At 38.3% G+C, this 23,204-nt stretch overlaps 4 protein-coding genes across 11 annotated transcripts in view; 1 reads left to right on the top strand and 3 right to left on the bottom strand.

Annotated features, from left to right (window-relative positions):
* Positions 1-805: 805 nt before the first annotated feature.
* Positions 806-4,610, bottom strand: LOC126920326 (b(0,+)-type amino acid transporter 1-like). Its single transcript, XM_050730510.1, has 3 exons — positions 4,464-4,610; positions 1,092-2,390; positions 806-1,006 (listed from the first exon to the last, which is right to left on the bottom strand). Exons 1-3 carry the CDS (start codon positions 4,558-4,560, stop codon positions 945-947), a joined length of 1,458 nt encoding a protein of 485 aa, XP_050586467.1. The 5' UTR covers positions 4,561-4,610; the 3' UTR covers positions 806-944.
* Positions 4,611-4,986: 376 nt separating this feature from the next.
* LOC126920374 (ZZ-type zinc finger-containing protein 3) lies at positions 4,987-7,608 on the top strand. 3 transcript variants are annotated; one of them, XM_050730661.1, is made up of 6 exons: positions 4,987-5,123; positions 5,985-6,430; positions 6,492-6,648; positions 6,710-6,951; positions 7,027-7,152; positions 7,213-7,608. In XM_050730661.1, the coding sequence occupies exons 2-6, from the start codon at positions 6,041-6,043 to the stop codon at positions 7,462-7,464; spliced, it is 1,167 nt and encodes a 388-aa protein (XP_050586618.1). In that variant the 5' UTR covers positions 4,987-5,123; positions 5,985-6,040; the 3' UTR covers positions 7,465-7,608. The 3 variants fall into 3 exon arrangements, with proteins under 3 accessions (XP_050586618.1, XP_050586596.1, XP_050586607.1); XM_050730639.1 differs by having other exon boundaries at positions 5,113-5,256; XM_050730650.1 differs by lacking the exon at positions 4,987-5,123 and adding an exon at positions 5,124-5,256 and having other exon boundaries at positions 5,961-6,430.
* Positions 7,185-9,614, bottom strand: LOC126920364 (queuine tRNA-ribosyltransferase accessory subunit 2). Of its 3 annotated transcripts, XM_050730623.1 has the most exons (7): positions 9,346-9,612; positions 9,074-9,132; positions 8,863-9,012; positions 8,313-8,777; positions 8,049-8,251; positions 7,863-7,991; positions 7,185-7,783 (listed from the first exon to the last, which is right to left on the bottom strand). In XM_050730623.1, the coding sequence occupies exons 3-7, from the start codon at positions 8,971-8,973 to the stop codon at positions 7,615-7,617; spliced, it is 1,077 nt and encodes a 358-aa protein (XP_050586580.1). In that variant the 5' UTR covers positions 8,974-9,012; positions 9,074-9,132; positions 9,346-9,612; the 3' UTR covers positions 7,185-7,614. The 3 variants fall into 3 exon arrangements, with proteins under 3 accessions (XP_050586580.1, XP_050586561.1, XP_050586570.1); XM_050730604.1 differs by having other exon boundaries at positions 9,074-9,614; XM_050730613.1 differs by having other exon boundaries at positions 7,863-7,988; positions 9,074-9,607.
* Positions 9,615-9,955: 341 nt separating this feature from the next.
* Positions 9,956-23,204, bottom strand: part of LOC126920338 (TSC22 domain family protein 1) — a 202,587-nt gene continuing 189,338 nt past the window's right edge. For 3 of the 4 annotated variants that reach the window (XM_050730571.1, XM_050730581.1, XM_050730555.1), the window contains 5 exons: positions 22,824-22,926; positions 21,889-21,911; positions 16,708-16,866; positions 15,917-16,271; positions 9,956-14,988 (listed from right to left, as the gene is read on the bottom strand). In XM_050730571.1, coding sequence (XP_050586528.1) covers positions 14,595-14,988; positions 15,917-16,271; positions 16,708-16,866; positions 21,889-21,911; positions 22,824-22,926 — 1,034 coding nt within the window. In that variant the 3' untranslated portion in view covers positions 9,956-14,594. The remainder of the gene's footprint in view (positions 14,989-15,916; positions 16,272-16,707; positions 16,867-21,888; positions 21,912-22,823; positions 22,927-23,204) is intronic. The other variant, XM_050730562.1, reaches the window with a different exon arrangement.

Raw genomic sequence — 23,204 nt, 5'->3', positions numbered from 1 at the left:
TCCTTGTTTAAATTGCTACAATATAAGTAATTGTTATGTGTTTACGATTTGTTAAAAGTGCATGTAGCATATTTCATCCGTTCAGTCATGCATTTTTTGTTCTATTTTTGTTCTATTTTATACAAAATAACTTAATTTTTATATGAAGTGATATGTATAAGATTCCTTAATATAATAAGTACACTGAGCTTGCTTAGCATAAAATTTACATGGTAATTACAAAAAGCCTTATAGAGGTGCCTTACAGTTCTAATAGATAAACAATTGTATATGTCACCATACTCTGTAGTCAAAGTTTAAAGTTGACAAGTAAACTAACAGTAAATGTTACTAAACGTGACTATGAATATATGCCAAAGTATATTAATCTTTGGTGTTTTATAAAATTCTATATATTTTGTAGTACTTTACATGAAATGAGCAATTATTACGTTTAACAAATTATAATTAACTTTAATAATATTTATTGTTGTCATAATATTAAAATATCAATGTTACTAAAGAATTTGATGTCACAATATTGTGATATATAAAATATGTAAAGATATAATAAATATTCGACATTTACATTTTAAATATGTTTTACACTATTATATAATTAAATTATTTTATTAAATCCTGTGCTATAGTCGATATTTATTATATCTTCGTAGTTATGTTAAAAATGCTTTACAATACTGCACAAATATAAAAATTTGTTACATATTTAAACTAATTATTAATTTTATAGAAACATGGAATTTTTTTATGAAAATGGATAAAAATGAATAAAACTGTTATTTAATATTATATAATACAATGTATCTTTCTCTATGTTTCGACTTATATTTATTGTTCAAGGTCTAAATCCCTTAAATGAGTTATTAAATATATTTCAACCTAAGACATATTAATAACGAAAATGATCTTACGATATGTACAATTAGATATGAAATGAAATGTCATCAGTTTTCTTTATCTGGAGCAACAACTAGACATAATACTTGGATCAAGTATGTGATTCTCACTGAAAAGCAACAAGTAAAAATTTACTAGTAATATAGAATAAAATAATTAAAAATGCTTTGAAACATTTTTTTTGCAATACTCACTTGCCAAAATACTTCTAACTTTCTTGTAGACGTACGTATGATAAACACCAATACCACCAAGAATAAATAGCAATGCAAACAGGTATTTGGGTGAGGGTTCGTGTACGATCGGTGTCACAGCCAGGAAGATAGAAACAAGTAATACCAGCCAGGGTATCAGAATTGGTACTGCGTATGGTCTGGATGCATCTGGCTTCGTCCGTCGCATAATTATTAACGACAACATCGCAAGTCCATAGAATACCCACGTTAAGAAACTTGCAAATTCGATAAGTGCGATAATGTCTCCCAAAAGCATACAAAATAACGTAAGCAATCCTTGAAACGCTACTGCTGCAGATGGAGTCATTTTCGCAATATGTACATAGCTAAAGACTCTGGGTACGTGGCCTTCGCTTCCGGCTACGTAGCAGAGTCTGGATACTCCAAATTGAATACTAAGACTGCATCCAAAAGTAGATAAAGCAACACCCAGTGGTATTACAAAGCTCAACCAGGAGGGCAGAACTTTTTCCGCCCAGAGAACTGCTACAGCTGGTGCGCTTACCATTTCCGGTATCGTTAAGGCAGCCATGTACATTAAATTCATCGAAACGTATAAAACGGTAATCAAGGGAACCGCAATTAGAATACTCCTAAGAATATTAACTTCCGGCTTCTGGATCTCTTCCGTAACGACTGCAGCGGAAGTCCACCCGTCGTAAGCCCATAATCCACTGTAAAAGGCTAACGCCACGTTACCAGGCGAATCGGTAGTACCATCAAACGGTTTCTTCAATAATTCCGTATGACCGGTGCATAACCACCATATTCCACCACTGATTACGAAAATGCACGCAACTACTTTGCATACGGTGAATATATTTTGAACTTTCACGTATAATTTTACACTGGTTAAATTGATATATGTGATCAATCCGAGAGCTAAGATTGCTATGAGCTTTTTCAATTTAAGCATTGATTCTTCAGGAAGATTGCTTAAATATCCGGAGAACGGCTGTACGCTATACTCGGCGAATGTCAACATAACTACCGCCACTTCTGCTGGTCGTAGTAGTAACACGTAAACCCAAGAACATATAAAAGCTGGTATCTGTCCGGCATACCGATGCAAGGGTGAAAAAGCTTCGATAAAATATGCATATTCAGCTCCAGATCGTGGTACGACTGTACTTAATTCGGCGAATGCGAGAGCCCCTAGTAGAGACAGAAAGCCACAAGTAGTCCAGACGATTAGACAAAATCCAACGGATCCTGATCTTTCGAGAGCGCTGGTTGGAGACACGAAAATTCCAGAACCTTGAAGGAAAAATAATTATTTCATTAAAACGAATATCAGACGTTGTTTCATTTGTAATAATAACGTAAAAGTAATATTTACGAAACAAATAAAATCGATCCTTATCAGAGTAACTGTTATCAGTTTATTATTAATTGGTTTCCCTATACGATGTATGTAGTAAGAGTCTTGATCATATGAAATAATATAATGTACTTTGAGAAAAATAAAATACAAGCAACATAACTTCCTTACATTTAAAAAAACTCTTCCTTTTTTATTCTATTTGCGCCAGCGTAGAGATATAAATTACTCGGAAGTTACGACGGAATTCGTAATCTCAACCACTTTAACGGTATAAAATATTATTTGGTTTATAAATTGTAGATAAAATTTTGATGATAAAAGTAATCTTACATTCATAGATAAATGGTAAGTACGATAGATTTGTCAGCCTGCAAAGAAGATGTCTCATAATACTCGAGCGCGTGGGTCAGCAATTAACCTTGATTAACCCTCTTGATTCGTAATCGCGTCAAAGCTCTGCCCGTAATTACCAAAACGTTACGTCAGGTTTTATTTCTTATTGAGCAAAAATATAACATGTAATTATATTTGACTTTCAAGCAGAAGGGATTGAGGACTAATCTAAAAGAGACTACGATATGTACAACATGTGTATATTTGTTCTCAATTTCCACTAATACGATTTTAACTCAGATTGGTTGGATCATATCGGGGTAATGTAGATATTGTTTGAGAAGCTTCATCTGATTGTACTGAAATGTTACAGATAAATATCGAGACTAAAGTACACTTATTCTATCTGTGAACTCGAAAAATATTTCTATAAAACTTCTAAAATCCGCGTAACTTGTTGGAAATACTTCTTTAAGTTAATGTTTACTTAAAAAGCTAGTAAAGTTAAGTAAGATATATACAGATATACAATGCAACATTAAGTAACTATGGTTAACTATAATGGCTACATCATATATGTTTACAGCATATAATAAAACTATGCAATTATCAAATGAACTCTAATAGCCGACGTAACTAATGAATACTTAAGCGATTAAAAAAATAACTCTTCCCGTCAAAGCAACACTGTGTGAAAGTATCGGGCAACGCTTTGAATGGCTATTCAAGGAGATACGTTATATCGCTGTAAGTATAAAGCTTAAGCTTATTCAAGCCCACACAATAATGCAATTACAGTCAACTATTCTTAACACGTGTTCGGTTGTCAAAGGGGTTCTACTGAATTTCTATTGGATCTTTGCCGTTCTCTGAATGCCGTAATTGTTGTTCGTTATTAATTGTTACATTAATATCGGCTAAATCGAGAATAAATATTATTTGTAACAAAACGTTAAAGATAAAATGTACATAGTACATTTCATGATATTATATCGATCGTATCAAGAATTGACAAGATGAGCGGAGCAAAGTATCTTTAGAAACGATCACGAGAGTGTTGTACATTCTTCAATAAATTCAGACGGTAACACCTGTTATTGTTTTTGAAATACACTAATACTAACATTTAATTTACTATTATCTGTCCAAATGTGGTGATACTTTTACACATAGTAAAGTTTTATCACGTAATCGTCCTCGCAGTTTATGTTTGAAATAAATTTTGCATTTATATCACTTTTATGTTAAATATTGTATTATAACATAATAGGATGGTTTAAATATGCCTTCTACATATAAATACTGTTAAACATTATTAAAAAAAATATTAATGCCGAATGACAAGTATCGATGAAATTCCGTCTACATAAAAGTTCATTGTTCGAGCATTTTATGCTGGAAGGATTACAATTTCATTATGTAAGCAGAATATAGAAAACATATGCTGATAATGCATGCCGTATTTCTGGCCTTCAGAAATTATCTGACAAATTCATTAATAAATCGAATGAAATTGATTAAACTGTTAACTTATGTCAAGAGTGCAAGAAAGAAGAAAATAAAAAGAGTAAAATCAATAATTTCTGCCGGCTGACTCTGTATAACAAACTTGATGTTGGTACCGGAAGAAAACACTTGTTATTTAATGCCATGCTTTTATATTGGTTTCATACCGATCATAACAGCCACGATGATGCTTACTGCGCTAAAAAGACCTAGCTCTCGTTTTAGCGCAATTCTTTCATTTCCTTTTTCCTCGACTTGTCCCATTTTGCACAAGCTTCAACTAAATTCTTAACGAGTACCGATTACCACGTATTATCCAATTCACCAGCACTATATAAAACGTTTTCTTTTTGAATTTAAATATACATCGCGCGAGCTGTACGTCTGACTTTTAGACCGCCTTCGATCGGCTCTACGTTCAATCGGTGTAACGAAGGCATGAATCGGCTTCCTCGTGCCTTAGAGCCGGATCGAAGGCAGTGTGACGTTATCGGAAGATGTCCAGAACGAAACTGAAGTGTTAGCGGGTCAGCTAGTCGCTTATTTTTACAGGCGTGCATTGGTTCCCCTGATAAGAGTACCCTGTACTCTGATCATGGTACCGATATCTTTGATGACCGGTAGCTAAACTATCAGATTAAACGAGTTTAAAAGTGGTCGTACAAATATAAAAACGAGGCTTATAAATATCTTAGATAAAAGATTACGTTTCGTGGAGAGTTACCGTGAACAAGATGCGTTTCTCTCGCGACCAAAGAATAACTGCCTCTTAATGAATAAATGTTAAAAGAACTGTTTACACAAAATTTACGAACCCAAAGATATCGGTAGGAGCACATGCGTCATCTTTTGGTAATCAGTAATCAGTCATGTTTTGAAGTGTATTGTTCGATTTTGTTACAAGAAGTTATTCGATAAGATAGTGGAATTCGAATTCCAGTCGAACTTCATGAAACAATGGTAATACGATAGGAAGTAATATCTCTTCAGCGCATATTTTTTGGTGGCCTCATTATTTCCATACTCTTCCACCGATAATTACGCTTAGGAATGTTCTTTGTGTTATTCCTCACGTAATTTTATTGAAAGTACATTTGTAATAAAATAAATTAAAAAAAAAAAAACGCAAGGATGATATATATATTTCACGTGGCGTACATATGTAGGCCTTTTTAAAGAATTACTTAATATCTATATAATATACAGTATTATATACATAGTATAGAATACTTTTATCCATAACGTCGAATAATTTTTATATATTGTTTATGAATTTTTTTAACTTTTTGTTTATAATTAAAATACAATTTATATAAATATATTGCAATAAAATATTATAACTAATATAATTATTATATTGCAATAAAATTAAAATAATATTTGTAAAAAAAAAAAAATAAAAATAAGGTACATAATATCACAATTTTATCTTATATAATATTTATATTTAAAGAAATGTTTACCACACGTGCTTTTGAGTTCATAACGAAGAGCATGCGTTTTGAGATAATTTTGTGAAAATATTCCAATATTATTTTGCACTCAATCGTTTATATTCTAAATCAAATTTGCATTGCATTGAAAATGCAATAATAATTAGAATAAATAAATCTACATTGATTTTATTTGATGTTCTACTCGTTATTCGTTATTTTGTTTGACAGATGATTAAGGTTAATATGTTACAGTGAACGTGTAGTGAATGCACGTATAACCTGTCTAGCACGCTAAGTATTAAGTAGCGATGGAGGACGAAGAAAAAAAATGTCATGATGAAGAGCCTAATGAATTTTATTTCGAATCTGATCACCTAGCATTAAAAGGAAATAAAGATTATACTACTCTTTTAAAAACAATTGTTATTCTTGAAGCACAACGAGTTCAAGCTATAGAAGATCTGGACAAACTTTTATCAATTCGTTCTAAAGCATTGAAAGATCCAATATCTTTCGTAGCTCAGATACAAAATGATGAGCTGCCAGAATTACCAGGGCCACAAAAAATTGCTGAAATCCCTTATATTGATTGGGCACAATATAACATAGCTCCACCTGATATGCGAATGAGACCACAAACAAGGCATGGACATATTTTGCCTCACATACAAACAAAATCAGAACAAGAGAATGGAAAAGTATGTTATGTTATATATATATTTCATATACATGTATATGTACTGACTTGAATATAATTAGATTTTAGTAAGAGGACGTGCTTTTGACGAGAGTAAACCAGAGACCTTCAATCAATTATGGACAGTGGAAGAACAGAGAAGATTAGAAGAACTTTTAATTGAATACCCACCAGAGGATGTAGAAATGAGAAGATGGACTAAAATAGCCAATGCTTTAGGTATATTATTAATAATATCACTTTGTTATGTTTGTACGTTGCTATTTATTCTTTTTAATAGGTAATAGAACTCCAAAACAAGTGTCTAGTAGAGTCCAGAAATACTTTATTAAACTCTTAAGGGCTGGATTACCTATACCTGGTCGAGGCCCCAAAATGAAATTAGACGTGAAAAAAGGAATGGGTCATAGACATCAACGTAATAACTACTCATTATTTAGACGTTCTACATTTTTTCCTCATCAAGATATTTCTTTTACAATACCTGATGAAAGCAAGGAACAGGCAATTACAGAAGAATCTGTATGTCTTGTTACAATTCTATACTCTAGTGAAAATTTAAGTTTCCACCATTTATTTCATTATTTATATTTATAGGAAGATGATGCTGGAAATAGTATTATTGATGACAATCCTGAATTGAGGCATATAGAATTACTAAAACAAGTAAAAATGGAGAAAGAACAAAATTCGTCTCCCGTGTATAAACATATTGGATATAAGGTATATATAGGTGTTAGAGCAAATTAGAAGTATTTAAAGCTTAATGGTTTATTTTTACAGTGTTCTGTTTGTGGAGAAGATCCTCTAACAGGTACAAGATGGCATTGCACAGAATGCCAAGATGGAATTGATTTATGCGGTGATTGCGCTGTAGCGCAATTAGAGGCTGAGAAGCCATTACATGACACGTTACATAGACTACTCCCTATAAAACCACCTCTGTATACTAGAAGTTATGATTTAGATTATTTTCCACAAAGTTTCAGTAACTCTTCTTATAATTATTTAGATCCCAATTTTTTACCTGAATAATTATTATTTTATCAAATCTATACTAATAAGAATTATGTCATATTTGTGTCAGTTTTATAAAAATCATATTTGTGTCAATTATGTCGGTTTTATAAAAGTAGAATGTAAAAATAATTCATCATTAAATATTAATACTTTTTTAAAGCTGTGTTATGAACTAGAAGATTTAGTTTCTTTTATATTTGTAGGTTCATCTGCTTCAGCGACATTGCCTTGCTTAAATTTTAAATTAATTTTCTTTTTGTAATCATCAAGAACACCACATTTTATGCTCTCTCGAATAATCTTAAAAAATTCGAGATATTGATGTATATTGTGTCTGAAAATATAAATCAATGCGTATATTCATACATAATACAATTAATTATCTGCAATATCAGTATGTAATTAGAACTTACATCATTAAAAGAACAGAGCCAAGCATTTCCTTAACATTACACAGATGATATAGATATGCTTTGGTATGATTTTTACATGTTAGACATTCACAATGAGAACATATTGGAGAAAAGTCATCCGCATATCTGCTGTAAAATATTTGTTATGAAAATGAACAAATGATTATATATTTAGTTTTACATTACCTTTCTTCTGTAAATGATATTGTATGACCTACATTATTACAGTCATCATGATCACATAGGAAAGTTAAAGCTCTTAAATTTTCAGTAATTATATAAGGGTATGAAGTATCAAATATATCTGTACCTAATTCAACAAGGTCTAATACTGTAAGGGGATTCCAACATCCCATTGATACCCTAAGCTTTTCAGGAGGTAAAAGATTCTGAAATAAGTATATTTCATGAAGAAACAAAATATATATTAATAGGTGATTTCTAACTTACATTTGTGTGTTGTACTATTTCTCTGATTTGTTCCGATGGTATATTCTTTACATCTGGTCCATTATTATGCAATCCATCAATCACATATCCTATTATAGGTTTAGTTTTTAAATAATTTATTGATATTGTTCTAGCATCTTTATCATAACCACCTTCAATTGCACCTAATATTTCAGAGGACTTTAATACTTCAGATGAAGAATGTTTAGTAAAACAGTTATCAAAGAATTTCGTGCTATTTTGTATAGAATTTGATACTCTCTTTTTGCTACTATTGATATTAGTATCTCCATCACACAAAGCAACATACATGTCTGGTTTAAATGTTTCAATAACATTCATATACATATTGGGTGTTAATGTAAATTTTCCACTTCTTGTCCATATGGGAATAGAATTAGCTTCTCGAAAACCTGAAGGCGTTGCATAGGCTTGGTCATGTAGTGTAACAAAATTAATGTACTCCTAAACAAAATATCTTTTTAATATAAAACTTAAAACTTTATAAGTAAAATTTATGTAACTGAAAATGTATAATAACAGTATGTACCTTCATACCCACAAAATTTGCAAAACTAACATTATTATCCTTCATTGATTCCAGCATTAAATACGTGGAAGAAAGAGGAACAGATAAGATTTGTGGGTCTGAAGTAACCATTTTAAAAACATCCTTAGTTAAATGCGGTACACAACCTCCCTATTAAAAATAATATGTTAAATAAAATATTTTCGTTAGATTTCGAATTATTAAATTTTACCTTTGTATGAATAAGAGCAAGAGGAGTTTCAAAAATGGTATTAGGAATTCTTTCAAATTCTGTTAACGTTCCAATACGGGCAGCACAAGATTTTATTGAATTAGTAGAGAATTTCATGTTATTTGTTATCAACATTTACTATAATTCATAAGGAAGTTAATTTAATAAATATTTTAATCATTCAGTACAATCACATAACTAGAGTCTATATTGTGACATAACCTGAATAAATTCACGTGCTATTCAACAAAGTTTGTACACTTCGTACTTACATATTGTGTACGTACAATAATGTAACACACGTACGACCATACACAATACGTAACATAGATTCAATATCCAATTCCAAAATAGTTCGAGGGCTACCGAACTCTCTTATATCTTTTGTAACCTTTTCGCTAATATCGATTCAGCATAGAATAAGATAACAACACATCTAGTGGTAGGAACTAAACTTAAAATCCAAATCAAATTTGATTTCTGGCAAGATCGGTACTTCAGAACGTGAAAAATGACTCCCATCACCGACCTCGCCTGTAATCTCATATGTGGTATGAGCATATATCACCGACTATGAACTTTGCTGTGAATACACATAGGATCCATTGAATAAGTATAGGATAGATATGACATTAAATTGAATCAGGTTCTGACATACCGACTGGAGGAAAATCGGAGTGTTTTTACGCTCTCTACAACTTAGTAAGTCGAATATAGGAATTATGTTGATTTCTATTTGATCGGATGGAAGCTGGCGAGAATGCGCGTAACACATTAGTTGTAATAGAATAACTGTACTATTATTAGTAATGTAATGTTCTTTTTGTTAGTAATAATTTAAACAAATTCGTAAAACATATTTATTAATTGATAGAAACTGTCTGTAGATATGGAATTTGTCTTTATTCACTGTACAATTTCTTACATACAAAAAAGTGCAATGCCTTTAAAAATTGGTCACAATAGTCGACTTAATTGCGCACAGAATAAGTTTATTCATGCACACAAGCGCTTCACGGTTATATACATGAAAATAAAATAGTTTTCTTTCTTTACAATTTGCCACGTTATGTACAAGTCGCGTCAGCACTTATTCTAAACGAAAACTTATAATACTCTGTTGTACTGTAGAATTGTCAAACATTAAAATAAAAATTCCTGAAAATTTATAATAATTTGATATTTTCATATAACAACTTTGATAGGAAATGAAGAAAATATTTCTAATCTTCTCAGAAATTTGAAAATATAAATAATTTAATCGCAAGTATGACAATTCATTTTTAGCACCGTTTCATGTCAATAATAAGACTAACATTAATTACAATACAAGCAACTTATAAATTTTCTTATTTTTACAGTTTCACACGTTCGCTTGGATTTTATACATTATTTTTCGCATTGAACTTTGCTAGATCGCTATATTACATCTTATCCCCTCGCTATAGTTACAAAAGTTATAGGCAAGAAACATCACATCACATAGAAAATACAAATTCGATAGTCAATCGTGCATTTGTGTCAGGAACGTTGTCGTTGGTGCAATAAAATCTCAATACCAGTTTTTTTTACCACTATAAATATCATATCGATACAAGGCGACCGTAGTTTTTCCGTTCTCCACGATTTGTACCTTAAAGTGTCGCGATCGAAATTGCGTTTCCAAGATAAATCGCTAGTTTACTGTCTGTTTCGTAATGATGCATTTGATTTTAATCGATCGGTAATAGTTCTCTACGCAATAAGAGTTTCAACACACCGTATTGCACCACTTTATAGAGAATATTACATAAGTGATAGAACGGAATTTTTTTATTTCTGCGACACTTTACTCAGTATTCGATTAAACGACTTCTTACAGGTTGTACATAACGATATTGATTCACAATGCTCTCGTTTAAGAAACTTTATTCGCAAATTCGTTGGTTCATTCGGGGAAAAAGCTCTTGACGGTTTTCAGCGAATCGAATTTCAAGAGGACAGTAGGCGATGCGCTGAAAGCAACCGGCGAACAATTTAGCCGTGCAGGGGGTTTCATTCCACGAACATTTTTCCGGTGTGGGAACGCCACGGGGAACGAGGAACGCTGGCTCTGCCGTGATTTCACCGGTAATTCGAAAAATGCATAGGAATTAGCGGGAACGGCATGCGTGCACGCGGGTATAAGGACGTTTCGGTGGCAGCGGGGACAAAGGTATTCGCCATAGGCACGTAGATGCGTGAGTTTATGCGTGCGTGCTAGCGTAACCTTTGGAAGGGGGACGAGAGTAGAAAACGAGCAAAAAGAGGTGAAAGTAGGAGGCGAGGTGTGCGGGTCGCCAACACATATCTCGATATCTCACGGTTCGATCTTTCTCGGCCCGGACGCCCGTATATTTACATGTATAATTTATATATCCCATAGCAGGGGCGAAGGTAGTGTGTGTTCAGCTAGGGCGGGTCCGAACGTCCTTACGACCCCGTACTCCTTTCGCTGCATCCTAGACGCGTGCTTCGCCACGCTCTCCGTATCGTCTTTGTATCGAGTAAAGAGACAATCGAGAAATTCGCACAAGATAAATTCAACAAGATAAATTCCCACGATCCTGTTGCGCCGTCGATTTTCTTACTGTCGTCTAAGACGAAAATGCGCTTTTAAGCTTTTAAATCATTTTCCGGATAGATTTTCGTTTCGCTCGAAGAATTTCTAGACTTTTGGAAATATTGTAAGTAAACGAAGCGAATCTTTCTTTACGCTTCATTACGCTTACATTTTTACGCTTTTAAGTAAGAAGACAAAAGTATGCTGGTGCGTAGCTGGAAATCGCTCGCGAGTTTGACCGATACAAGCTCGTCGCTTAAATGCGGAAGATCCTGGCGGAGAAAATCGGGCCTTAATTAAGCGGAGGCACCAACGAATTCCATAATACCGTTCCTGTTCGCGTAACACGACCACGATAAGAGCCTACCCATCCGACAACGCGCCGCGTTCGTGGGATTTTTTTCGGGGAAATAATGCGCCAAGCACCGCCGGCTCTCCCTATCGCCATTGTGGCTGCGAGGGCGCAATTAATTATTGCGTGGCCACGAGGCAGTGCATTGTTGCATCTGTTGTTGCACGCTCCGCGTTCTCTTCGGTGTGTATAGTTAAGTGGCAGAGAGCTGTGAATGATTCCGCACCGCGGAATCGTTTTTCGGCCAACGAAACATCGCGTTTCTTTGTGTACAACGAACCGGAGGGCCGCGGTAATTTATGAGCTCACGGTAGTACCGACGTAATTTACGTTGGCTTACCGGGATACACGGACGATTAAGAGAAAAAAAAATATGTACTTTTCGCATTTCGGGAGTTCCAGTGAACGTGGCAACTGTCATGGACGCTTGACTTGCATTACTCTTATCTCTACTTGTTGAGCTTCTTTTTTTTGCGTGTAGTTTGCGTAGGTAGTTTCCTTATTTGAATCATTCAGAAGTCGCACTGATCACTTTCATAAACTAAACAGTACAAGAGATTGATGTTACAGACATTATTTCTTTAAATCTGCATAACAACTTGCAGTTATTCATACCATTTCTTTGTGATACGTTATCTTATGAGTTAAACCATCTGTTTTGTGAAAATTGAATATCAATTATATTAATTATGTAATGAAATTCAGGAATTTACAAGAAGTGATCAGTTTAGCTTCTGAGCTAATGAAAGAACTATGGACGTTTATACATTTATAGTGTTCCAAAAGAAGAAGAAGATATCTGAAGAAACGTGAAGAAAGAATGAGAAGTACAGCAGGATTAAACGCGCTTGTAAAAGTATGAATTTTTACCACAAACGTCTATAATATGTTAACGACGTTGTACTCGGACTTACAGAATCAACAGTCGTGAATCGTCACTTAAGTTTTCATGTTAATTAAAAGTTTGCGAAAAGATTCGCATGAATGTAAAAAAGAAAAGAACTTCATTGGTTAAAGGGATGACGCGATAAGTAAACGTGGAAGGTGTGTAGTGTAATCTCGCGGCGACAGGTAGGCGCAGGTGAGATACAAATGAAAGACGTAAACGCAGGCGTGGTGCAGAATCTCGATGCAAAACGTCTCTTCCAGTTCGTGTTCTGTCGAAGAAACAATCGAGCCTGTCCGAGGGAAGGTAATTAAGAGAACACGACGGCGTCGATTAAACGAGTCCTGCCGAATCGGGTGAAACGAATTAATTCTGCGGTCGAACGAGGGTCGAAGATAAACGATTGAGCCTGACGGAGCGCCCGAATCCTGTTTAACGATTCAGTGGCGAACACTGTCGCGCGATGCTGTGAAACAGTCGCCCTCGTTGAAACAAGTCCTCCGATGATGTAATATCTATTTTATTTTTTTAAATCTGTGATATGATTTATGTTTTACGTTTATAGGTATCAACACATTCATTGGTCTCATATAAAATTGATCCGGATAATCAAGGAAATTAATACGTAACTATTAGAATCTTATATTAGTACGAGATAGTTTGTGAAAATGATTTCCTATTAAAATCTCAGTTTAGAAATTGAACGTTAAAAATGCAAAGCAATGTAGCGGAAATATTCGCACAATTCAATAGCAAATATTCTTTCTATCGGAGGAGTCGAAGTTATTTGAAAAAGGTACAAGAATTTCGAAACATCGCATACCGGAGAAAAGATATCGTGCAGGAGAGAAAGGGGAATACCATCGAAGCAGTCCATGCCATTCGCTGGAAATGCAAAAGCAAAGCGGATGTAGTTGAGAGCGCTGACTGAAAGCCCTCGAACGTCAAATTACGAAACACCTGTTCCCCGAAACGACTTCATTCCAATCGGTTTCGTGCATTCGCTGCTTCGTGCTCTCGTTGCCTTCTCGAGGAGACCTTTTCGTTTCGCGTGCGCGAACGAATTCGATCAATAGATCAAAACTGCCGAAGACCGAGTAACGCTCGCGAATCCATTGTCCCGTTGCCGCGTTACAATAATAAGGCTAATACTCGTAACGTATTAGATCATTAATAAGTCCGCAGACTAATTCTCTCTGTGAACGGTCATTCCCTGAGAGAAGAACAATAACAACATTGTATACGTAATATAAAATTTCGTTACGCAAGTTTGGTTCACATAGCGCGAGAATTACTCTGCTCTTCTGAGTGCAACAGACGATGTATTCTTGAAGACAGTATCGACCGTCGAGAGCCGACGAATAGTTGCAAGTATGTGAAATGAAAGTGGAACCGTACGTCAAATGATATTTATGGCACTATCTTTTCACGCAAAGCGTTGATGACGCGAATTTCGTTGTCATAAAATTCTTTTTTCTCATCTCATTGATTCAACGTAATACACTCGATCATCTATTTTCTTCACAATCCCACACAGACATTCCCGAGTCCTGATCGTCATCAGATCAAAGCTTCAGTCTTCAATCTTCGCGATCAAACACTCCGGGATCACTATTCCAACAAGTGGAAAAAGATATGGAAACACGATTATCCGAAAAAGAACTTTTCACTGGTTGTTAATTCACAGTGGAGAAATTTCATTCTAAATATAGTCCGAAGGCACGGAGCTCTCGTTTATCGCAGCCAAACGATACTGAGGGGTTTCTAGACCCTGTTGGTTCAGATGCAGATTCGTGCTGCTTCCAGAAGACGCCGCCGTAGGCATCTGTTGATTCGCCGAATTCGAGCTCAGGTCGCTGTAGTAGGCGCTGCTTGGCGCGCTGCTCAAAGTTGGACCATCCGGTTCGGCGTCGCTTCCGGTGTACGCTGTGTTTTGATACGACGGGTGGTCACCGTTTCTGCTACCGATCCGCAGGTCTTGATGGTGATGGTGATGATTGTGGTGGTGATGATGGTGATGATGATGTTGCATCTGACCTGGCGGCACTGGTGTCGACGGTCCGTTCTCGTACATTTCGTAATCCGGTTCTTGTAACCTGAAAAGATTGTATTACGGCGACTCTTAAACATTGAAAACCTGATCGATTAATTAAACATAGCTATACGCTGGATATTATTGACGTATACCTTAGAAGCGGTTTCATCGTAATTCTAAACCGAAAGTGTTGCAGAGAATTATAAAAGAGAATTTATTTAAAACATGTCCGTAGTATATGCACGTGTCTGTTAAACGAGTTACTTTACGTGTTTATTTTTATAATAAATAAGTGGATAATTAACTGAATATATTTGCGATAACGTTGCAAAGGTTCAGTCTTTAATGTTCCGTTTCCTTTCGAATATTTAGATTCGATCGAGCAACGGAGATGCATATTAATAGGATAATTATGCATGTTAACGGTACATTCTAGTCAGGTGCATTTCCCGTAATACATGGAGATTGCATGTCATCGTCGGTGTCCTACGATCAGTCGCTTATGCTTGTCCTTCGAGAGTAGAGGAATCGTGTGAAACTGATCTTAGACTTTCTAGGACGGGTTTCGATATCGTTTGGAAACTTTGGACTGGAAATAGCCACAAAAAATAAGCATTTAATAGTCGTCCATAAAATATAATCGCGATAGTTAAATTGAAAATCTTGCGATATCAGATGGTCGTAACTGTTTCACGAAGTTAAATATATAATGGACAGAATGGAAAAGACCGAAATACAGCATGTCGAATAGTGTAATATCAATATGCAATTAATTACCGATGGTACCGCTTTAATGCGCAAAAACAATTAAAGGAAAGGAATGCCGACTACTGGTTGTAGATTGAAATTATTAAAGTTAAGTGCTTCGAAGATTCATGAGGGCGTATTCCAGCGCGATTATTATTGCCGATAGAAAACGATCACGATGACTGTAACAGCTCTCGAGAGAAGTAACTTCACGAAAAACATAATTACAGAGATTAATTTACCTTTTACTGTGACGTGTACGAAGCGTGTCCCTTTGCAGAGATTCGTCCCCGTTGCTTCCACCGTAATGACGATGTAACCTCGCGGCGTCTAGCTCGTGGTATTCGTCGTCCTGCCCGCCGGAAGTTGTACCGTACGTCGAGCTTCCTCTCATTTGTAGTTGGAGATCGCTCGCGTAGCTCGCGGCCTGAGAGTCCAGTTCTGCGTAGAGAGCCTCGTCCGTTTGCATGTGGGTGTAGTGATTCTCCACAGGGAGATTCATCGCCCGTCTGTGTTGCGGAAGCGACAGAGGCGTCGTGACGACTCCCGGTGTACCGCCGCCGCGTCGCGAGCCTAACCACGACCACACATTGTGCCCTTGAATCACATCACACCAACCCATACAAGTCGCGTATCTCTCATTTGCTTTACGTCAATTATCGAGTACCCAACGACTGTACGTATGTAGTCAAAGTATTCCACAGTTTCAGAGAACAGGAAGGTAAAGTTACTTGAGTCGCTTAAGCTTCAACATCATCAAAACGCAATGTTGATCTTTGCATAGAATAATCAAATTTGTATATTACGAGACTCTGTAGTCTTTAGTATAATACCGAAAGAATAACAAAATATTTGAGCTCTAGCAAGGAATTTTAAATAATCTGTTGCTGTTAAATGTAGATCGTTCAAAGATTGTTCATAAACGAATGTTGCGAACCACGAGACAAATTATTTAGCTTGATTCAAACAGAATATTCGAAGCTATCGTGTAAGGATACGATGCGATTTCTGATCGGTTCGGAACGATACGTACCAGGACTAGGAGCGACGTCGTGATAAGGTGGCAGTTTATCGAGCTCGAGAGGCGGCCGGTCGGGTATAACGGCCACTCCACCGCCAGCTCCACCTCCACCACCTGGGCCACCGGCTTCCTGAGCGTTCGAATCCTCGACACCGACGGTACAGCAACTCGCTAGGACACAAACAAAAAAGAATATAGGTCCCACGTGAGCGCTCGGTCCTCTGGAAAATCCGTTGGCAAGGATCGTGAACGAAAGTCGCGCTCGAGTTTCAGTGAAGTAGGGCCGAAACCCAGTGGGACTCGAATCGAGACGAAGCTCGTGAAGTGCCAGGTGAGCTCGGACAGAATCCTGTTACGTTACACTGCCGGCCGTGCGTGCACGTATACGTACAGGCACAGGATCACGTGCATAGATATATTACACGTACCTATGTATACATGGACCCCAATCACCGCATTATGACATGAGCTCGCGTAAGGAGAGAGGAGAGGAAAAAAAGCGGTTATTTTCTGTATGGCCTCATTGTGTGCCCGTCATCGTGCTGTCATGGCGCTCACAGAAACGCGACAGGGTTTGGGGTGGATGGCAAGAGAGTAAGGGCGGGTGGAGGAACCAAGACGTAGAAGAAGGAAGGCAACGAGGGTAAGAAAGACGGAGATGAAGATGAAAAGGGGAAAGAGTAAAACAGGGAGGGATGGAGAAAAAAAGAATTTCGGAATTTATAGATCAGAGGTGCCGCCTCGCGGTAAGTGGGTATGAGAATGCCACAGAGAAAAAACGAGATTATGGGAATCTCATGGTCGTGTCTCTCTCTTTTCATCGGTCGAGCTTATAACCTACGCACGTACGAGGGTCCTCGTTGTCGTGATCGTCGTCCTGGTCATCGTTGTCATCCGGCCGGTGGTTTTCGTCGTTCTGAACTGTGGAGTCTCGGAGCAGACTCGCGCGTCACAGCACGTCTTGGCGGCTGTCACTTGCCAGGAGATACAGAGACTGGTTCTCGTTTATCGCGGTGCCTTTACACCAACGGCACGCATAAGTGTGTGCCCGTGCAACGAGTATAATCTTCTTCTTCGTGGCTCGTCTAGACGCTATTTTCTTCTTCTTCCGAGAAGCCACAGGCTCGGGAGGATAATCGCCGATGCGCTTTAACGTTTCAGAATGAAAAGCAAGGTGACGTACCCGAGGTGAAATTTAATTCTTCGTTTTTTGCATTCGGCGTCCGTAGATATTTATAACGAGCCGTTACACCATAATTTACATAATTAGCATTTATGCATCGGCTACGAGATTACCTGGTAATAGGAGCCGCGAATCCTCTCGCGCAAAACTCTTTCGACGCATCGGTTAATGCATTCTAACGAGCGCGTCGTCGCACTATCGGTTCATCGCGAGTTTCAACATTTTCATCGAACTAACGGATATAGCCTGACGAGCCGAGAAAGTTATTTGTCTTCCATTATGTAAAGAAAATTGTTGCTCGCTGATTTGCACGGCGACACGCGAACCTGCTCCATCGGGACCAATTACCAGCCAGCTTTCCAACGTTTCAAAGATTTCAATTGCTTTCCCCTCGACCCTAATCAACCTTCCATTCATTACGAGACACTCTCGGCGCCTGGTGCTCCATCACCCGGGAGGATAGGCGTGCGCGACTTCATTTGCGCGCGACTGCCTAGAAATCCGAGTGCAATCGATTACATCGACGAGTGTCGACGGTAATCGCGTTATTTATCGTGGAACGCGAGTCTCTGGCATTCGGTTGGCGCACGCACAGACCGACGGTAATTCAGAATTCCACGGCAACTGCTGAGCCGTTTATTGCCATCGTAAATAAGACGGTGTCGATTTATCGGTTTGCCACTTGGATAACATCGTCCTTGGAGATCGCTCTTCGTTTATAATTGAATGTCGAACTGTCACAAAGATCTTTTCGTCCTCTTTCTCGCGCCCACGGTCCATGCGGCGTTCGAAGAAGGGAAACCTTAATCGCACGAAACGTTGTACGATGCGTACACAAGTTCTATCGGGTGATTACGCTGTGCTTTCCATCTATTTGACGAGGTGAGGTAACTGGACCCGGTTCTTTTCCAGGCTGTCGCTTCGGGTCGCCCTTCCGTGGACGCGTTAAGCCGCGTGATTTACCGGATTAGATGGTTCGAATATTAATTGGTCGACGGATGCATTAGTCCGGCAACTGGAACGCGTGAAAATCGTGCCATGTCGTGACAGCAGGGGGCAAATGTTCTCCTCACGACCTACTAGATTCCAACGTCTATAGCCCAGGATTCTGTTTCCTGGCAGCCGTGCGTGCTCGTTACGGATCGAGGTACACGGTTCTGTCTGATATGCCTTTACCGGTCAACGCAGAACGTCGACGGTCTCTTATACCTCCTTATGCGTCATCATGTCAAAGAAATTTTCACTGATGCGAGAAAAGCATACCTTGGGTCTGACCGTTTATGGAATTCCTTGAATGACAGACGGCTCACCTTCGTATTCCGTGAATTTTGTTACCCACTCTAGATATTTTTGGAACGTTCGTAGGAACATGGATGCGGACAGAAAGTCCCCGCGATTGAGTATGGCGCTTTTTCTTGCGAAATAACGCAAATTAATTTTTTTCGTATATAAAAGATAGTAAAGAATATCCTTTGAACGAATACACGCGATCGTTGTCGTTGGTCTCTTCGAGGGAACAGCAGCTGATTCGGCGTATCGAGTGGAGAAACGCGCGATAAGCCGATTAACGCATTCGATTCACCTATTCTACCCGGCCCTCGAATCGCCATTGTGTCGCGTCGATCGTACGGGAACCTAACGTGTACGGGCTCTCGTCTTTTTTGTGCAACAGCCCCTTTCAGCCGTCCATTAACGCCTCTCTTGTCCGTTGGCATTTGCGGCGATTCTTACGCACGGTTGTACACTTCAACGATGTTTCATTAATTCGCGCTTTTTTTTCCTTTTCTCCTCCTATGAAATTGCCTGCCGCTGCAACATCACCGCGTGCGCGGTTATTCAACCAACCCAGTCACTTCCGGTCTACCCCTCTCGGTAGAAATTCCAATTACATCTATATTCGATATATACAGCTATAATTTTCCTGCTGACAAGTTTACATAGACCACGGATGAATAAACCCGCGGTGAACAGACTCGCGACGTCGGTCGTTGTGGTTTTAACGTAATTAATAGAAACGGACGAAGAAGAAAACGGAGGAGTCAAAGCCCACGATTTCTCCGGTGTAAGAACACGCCCGCGGATGGTGTACTCGTAATTTACAGCTTCCTTAAGCACAAATTTACGAGATCGTAATGAGAGTTTTAAACGTTTTACGACCTCTATGCTCTTCGGAATTCGGGATTCGTTTTTTTTTTTCATGTAACTCGCTCTCTTTTGCAGAATACGTTTGGCATTCCATTATTACCGCGATCTCATTGTCACTTACTTCTTTAAACAGCGCCTCTATTTCTGTTTAATTAGCCGAAGCCAAGCCTTTCGATTAATTACTCGTCTAAATGTTAATCGCACACGATGCATTCGATTTCAGTATCGGGGCGGGAATCATTATCTCGGAAAGGGCTAATCAATTTCTCCACGGTAGACGCCTTTGGCGCCACTGGCAGACAGCGTTACACTGCCCCCGAGTGATCACGACGTGCCGGTGTGAAGGGCACTTAAGAAGCAAATCGTGGATCGGTGAAGAACGACGACGGAGTCCAAGGAGGTTCAGTAAAACGAGTGTCGGATAATTAATTCGGGTGACCCTTGTATCCCTCGGTCGGTAGTAACCTGCCCTTTCTCCTTCTATTTGCCCCGGTTCTCGTCTCCGTTCATTCTCCCCAGCTTCCCCGGGTCGGCTCGAAGCCGGTTCGTTCGTTGATCGTATCGTGCCGCGGGTGATTTTAAATCAGAAAGTTAATTAGACGCGTTTCACTGTCCTTTATGTCGCCCATCCGTCGCTGAGCTGAGCTATCCTTTACGTGTGCGCAGTAACAGCAGCAGCAGCAGCAGCATGAGTGCATCGGTAGCACAAGCTGAATATACTGCCGTGAGCCGACCTTCATTATGCGAACTAATTAAACTCCAATCGGTTCTGACACTCGACGCCACGGCTCTACTATGCTTCTCGTTTGCACCAATCGACGTCATACGTCTCACGCGATTGTGAGGTCTGTGTGTCTTTCCTTCGACGGATCAAACATTCGGATGTAAGTACGTCTGTGAACCTTGCAAGGAAGAAACTCGGGATAGTGATAGATTTAGAGATTGCTCGCGTTTCCCGGAGGAGTCGAACCAATTTGTTCCTTCAGAATTCGGAGATTCTTAAGAATATCCTCCTTATATAATTCTCTTCTTCCTTTTTACTTCCACAGTGGCGTACGAAAAATATTTGAACAGTTATCGTACGTCATAATGATCGTACTCACAAGTGATAATTACAAGTGATAATGATATTTCAAAATGTTACGTATAACACACGTATAATATATTCGTAAAAGGTTTCTCGAATACTTTCGTGAGCAACTATACGTTGAATTTCGTATACAAAGTCAATTTTCACGTAGAATTTTACATACAAAGCCAGTTTTCGATAATTTTCGTTATAACCAACATGTGTACCAGTGTGGTTTCTTTCTTGGAGGACCTTCAGTCCTTATTGTCGATCGCGTTACACGTGGCAAGGCTTCTTGAATACAGATAGGTAAGGTTTCAAAAAGAGTGTTCGTACAAAGGGATAGAATGGAATTATTAGCAGGATATCATATTTTAGCGACGGGGATGGTGGTTGAGAATGGGTGGAAGTTTGAATTGATATCCTGCTCAGGATCGGAATAACTGCGAGTCGGTTTGAATGTGACCCATCAGAGCTGGTCATAATCATAACTATAATTAAGGCCATTTGGTATGTCTATTATACTAATTTTCTATACCTGAAGCGTAAATACTAGGCCGCGCTATTGAACGAAGGTAGGTCTGAGTTTAGTTAATATTTTTGCTTTAGAAGTAAAATATTTTTCATTAACAACGAACGTATTCCATAACTGTACGTATACGTGATTACGCTAAAACTACGTCAAAAAAATATGTCAAACTCGATGAAAGTACATACTCGATGATTTGTACATAATCTTATTAGAGAGCTTAAATAAGAGTTCAAATTTTATAATAATTCTTGAAAATTTCCTTACCTCTGCCACCAGCGCTTTTCAATCTGTAACAGAGAAAAAGAATTCTCCTATTAGTGCGAATAATCTACTTAACTTACGACTCGTTAAATTTCATTAATAATGACGTAAGTCGAAAGAAAGCATAACATTCTCGATTTTCCTTTGAGTTAACGTGCTTAATAATAATAATAAAAGTAACCTGTATGATTCAAAGGCTAAAAGTAAAAGAAGTAACAAACAGTATAAAGGCCGTTAAATGTTATGTTCAGTGGAAAGCAATTAAAGACACGGCGTGATGGAGTTAAGAAAAATTCGCATAGGATGGAAGTCTTTGTCTCGACTGTTGCAAGAAATGGGTCTCTATAAAGCTGGCTCGACTTCTCGTCATGCTGGAACGATGGTGCCGACACGCAGTTAGGATTGTCTCTCGGTTTGCAACACTTCCCTTTTTTTCACCGATTTCCTTCACAGTTTTCTTTTTTGTCTCGTTGTTGTTCAACTCGGATTCAAATCGACGACCGATCTAGTTAGTAACCGGTTCACCCTCCTTATTACGGCTCGCTTCTCTCGATTTTGATGCATTGCGGGTAGGTGGTAATTTAAGGGGAATCGATCGGCCAACTGGATTCGTTCGAAGCCCGAGCTAAACCGCGATCGTTTCGCGAATCTACCTGATCGTCGATCCGTATCGAGAGACTCGTCTCGTTCCTCCTTCTTCTTCTTTGTATGGATTTCGAAAGCAATCTCACGGAAACCGAGCACGCAGGTGTTTACGTTCTCATATTTCAATTCGAAATTCCACGATCAACCGGATAAATTCTGCCTCTATCGTATCCTGATTGAATCCGCCGGAACCGCGGTTGAAAGTTCACGCTCGCGTGCAACCATCTCTTCGCGATCTACCGTCCCGCTTAATGAGAGTATTCCCGCGTATTTCATCGTATAATAGTACTGACCTTCGACAGTGAAGAAGAGTCACCATGACCACAGCCCCGATGCCAGCCGATACTAAGGACACTATCACTAGAGTCAGCACCCATCCGAGTTCTCCAGGAGCTTCTGTAAAAAGAGCGAAAACCAACGATTAGACGACCGCCGTTGTAAACACTCGGAACTGATTCTGTCGCGCCATCCAACCGTAACGATCTGCTATCGCTTCTTTGCGGCGACGCTGAAACGTCAAACGACGGTGTAAAAAGGTATTTTACCGAGACCAACAGTTCCATCGATGACTCTATTCCAGAACAAAAGCCTTAAAACGATATTCGGTTCCGTTCTGCTTCTATCCGACCTTTCTCGTTTTTATCTGCAACTGCGCAAGTGTCACCATTATCCGT

This window comes from Bombus affinis, chromosome 1 (genome assembly GCF_024516045.1).
Source record: "Bombus affinis isolate iyBomAffi1 chromosome 1, iyBomAffi1.2, whole genome shotgun sequence".
NCBI classification, from domain to species: domain Eukaryota; kingdom Metazoa; phylum Arthropoda; class Insecta; order Hymenoptera; family Apidae; genus Bombus; species Bombus affinis.
This window is presented reverse-complemented; position numbering and strand designations above follow the sequence as displayed.

What these genes read in the sequence shown, in the direction of transcription:
- LOC126920326 (XM_050730510.1), bottom strand. Translation starts at nt 4,560, where the DNA reads ATGGGACAAGTCGAGGAAAAAGGAAATGAAAGAATTGCGCTAAAACGA. An exon ending in CATCGTGGCTGTTATGATCG is followed by an intron (nt 2,391 to 4,463) that starts GTATGAAACCAA and finishes TTTTCCTTCAAG; the next exon opens with GTTCTGGAATTTTCGTGTCT. An exon ending in AGTTAGAAGTATTTTGGCAA is followed by an intron (nt 1,007 to 1,091) that starts GTGAGTATTGCA and finishes GTTGCTTTTCAG; the next exon opens with TGAGAATCACATACTTGATC.
- LOC126920364 (XM_050730604.1), bottom strand. Translation starts at nt 9,208, where the DNA reads ATGTTGATAACAAATAACATGAAATTCTCTACTAATTCAATAAAATCT. An exon ending in CAAATTTTGTGGGTATGAAG is followed by an intron (nt 8,778 to 8,862) that starts GTACATACTGTT and finishes TATTTTGTTTAG; the next exon opens with GAGTACATTAATTTTGTTAC. An exon ending in GGCTCTGTTCTTTTAATGAT is followed by an intron (nt 7,784 to 7,862) that starts GTAAGTTCTAAT and finishes TTATATTTTCAG; the next exon opens with ACACAATATACATCAATATC.
- LOC126920374 (XM_050730661.1), top strand. Translation starts at nt 6,041, where the DNA reads ATGGAGGACGAAGAAAAAAAATGTCATGATGAAGAGCCTAATGAATTT. An exon ending in TAAAATAGCCAATGCTTTAG is followed by an intron (nt 6,649 to 6,709) that starts GTATATTATTAA and finishes TCTTTTTAATAG; the next exon opens with GTAATAGAACTCCAAAACAA. An exon ending in AGGCAATTACAGAAGAATCT is followed by an intron (nt 6,952 to 7,026) that starts GTATGTCTTGTT and finishes TTATATTTATAG; the next exon opens with GAAGATGATGCTGGAAATAG.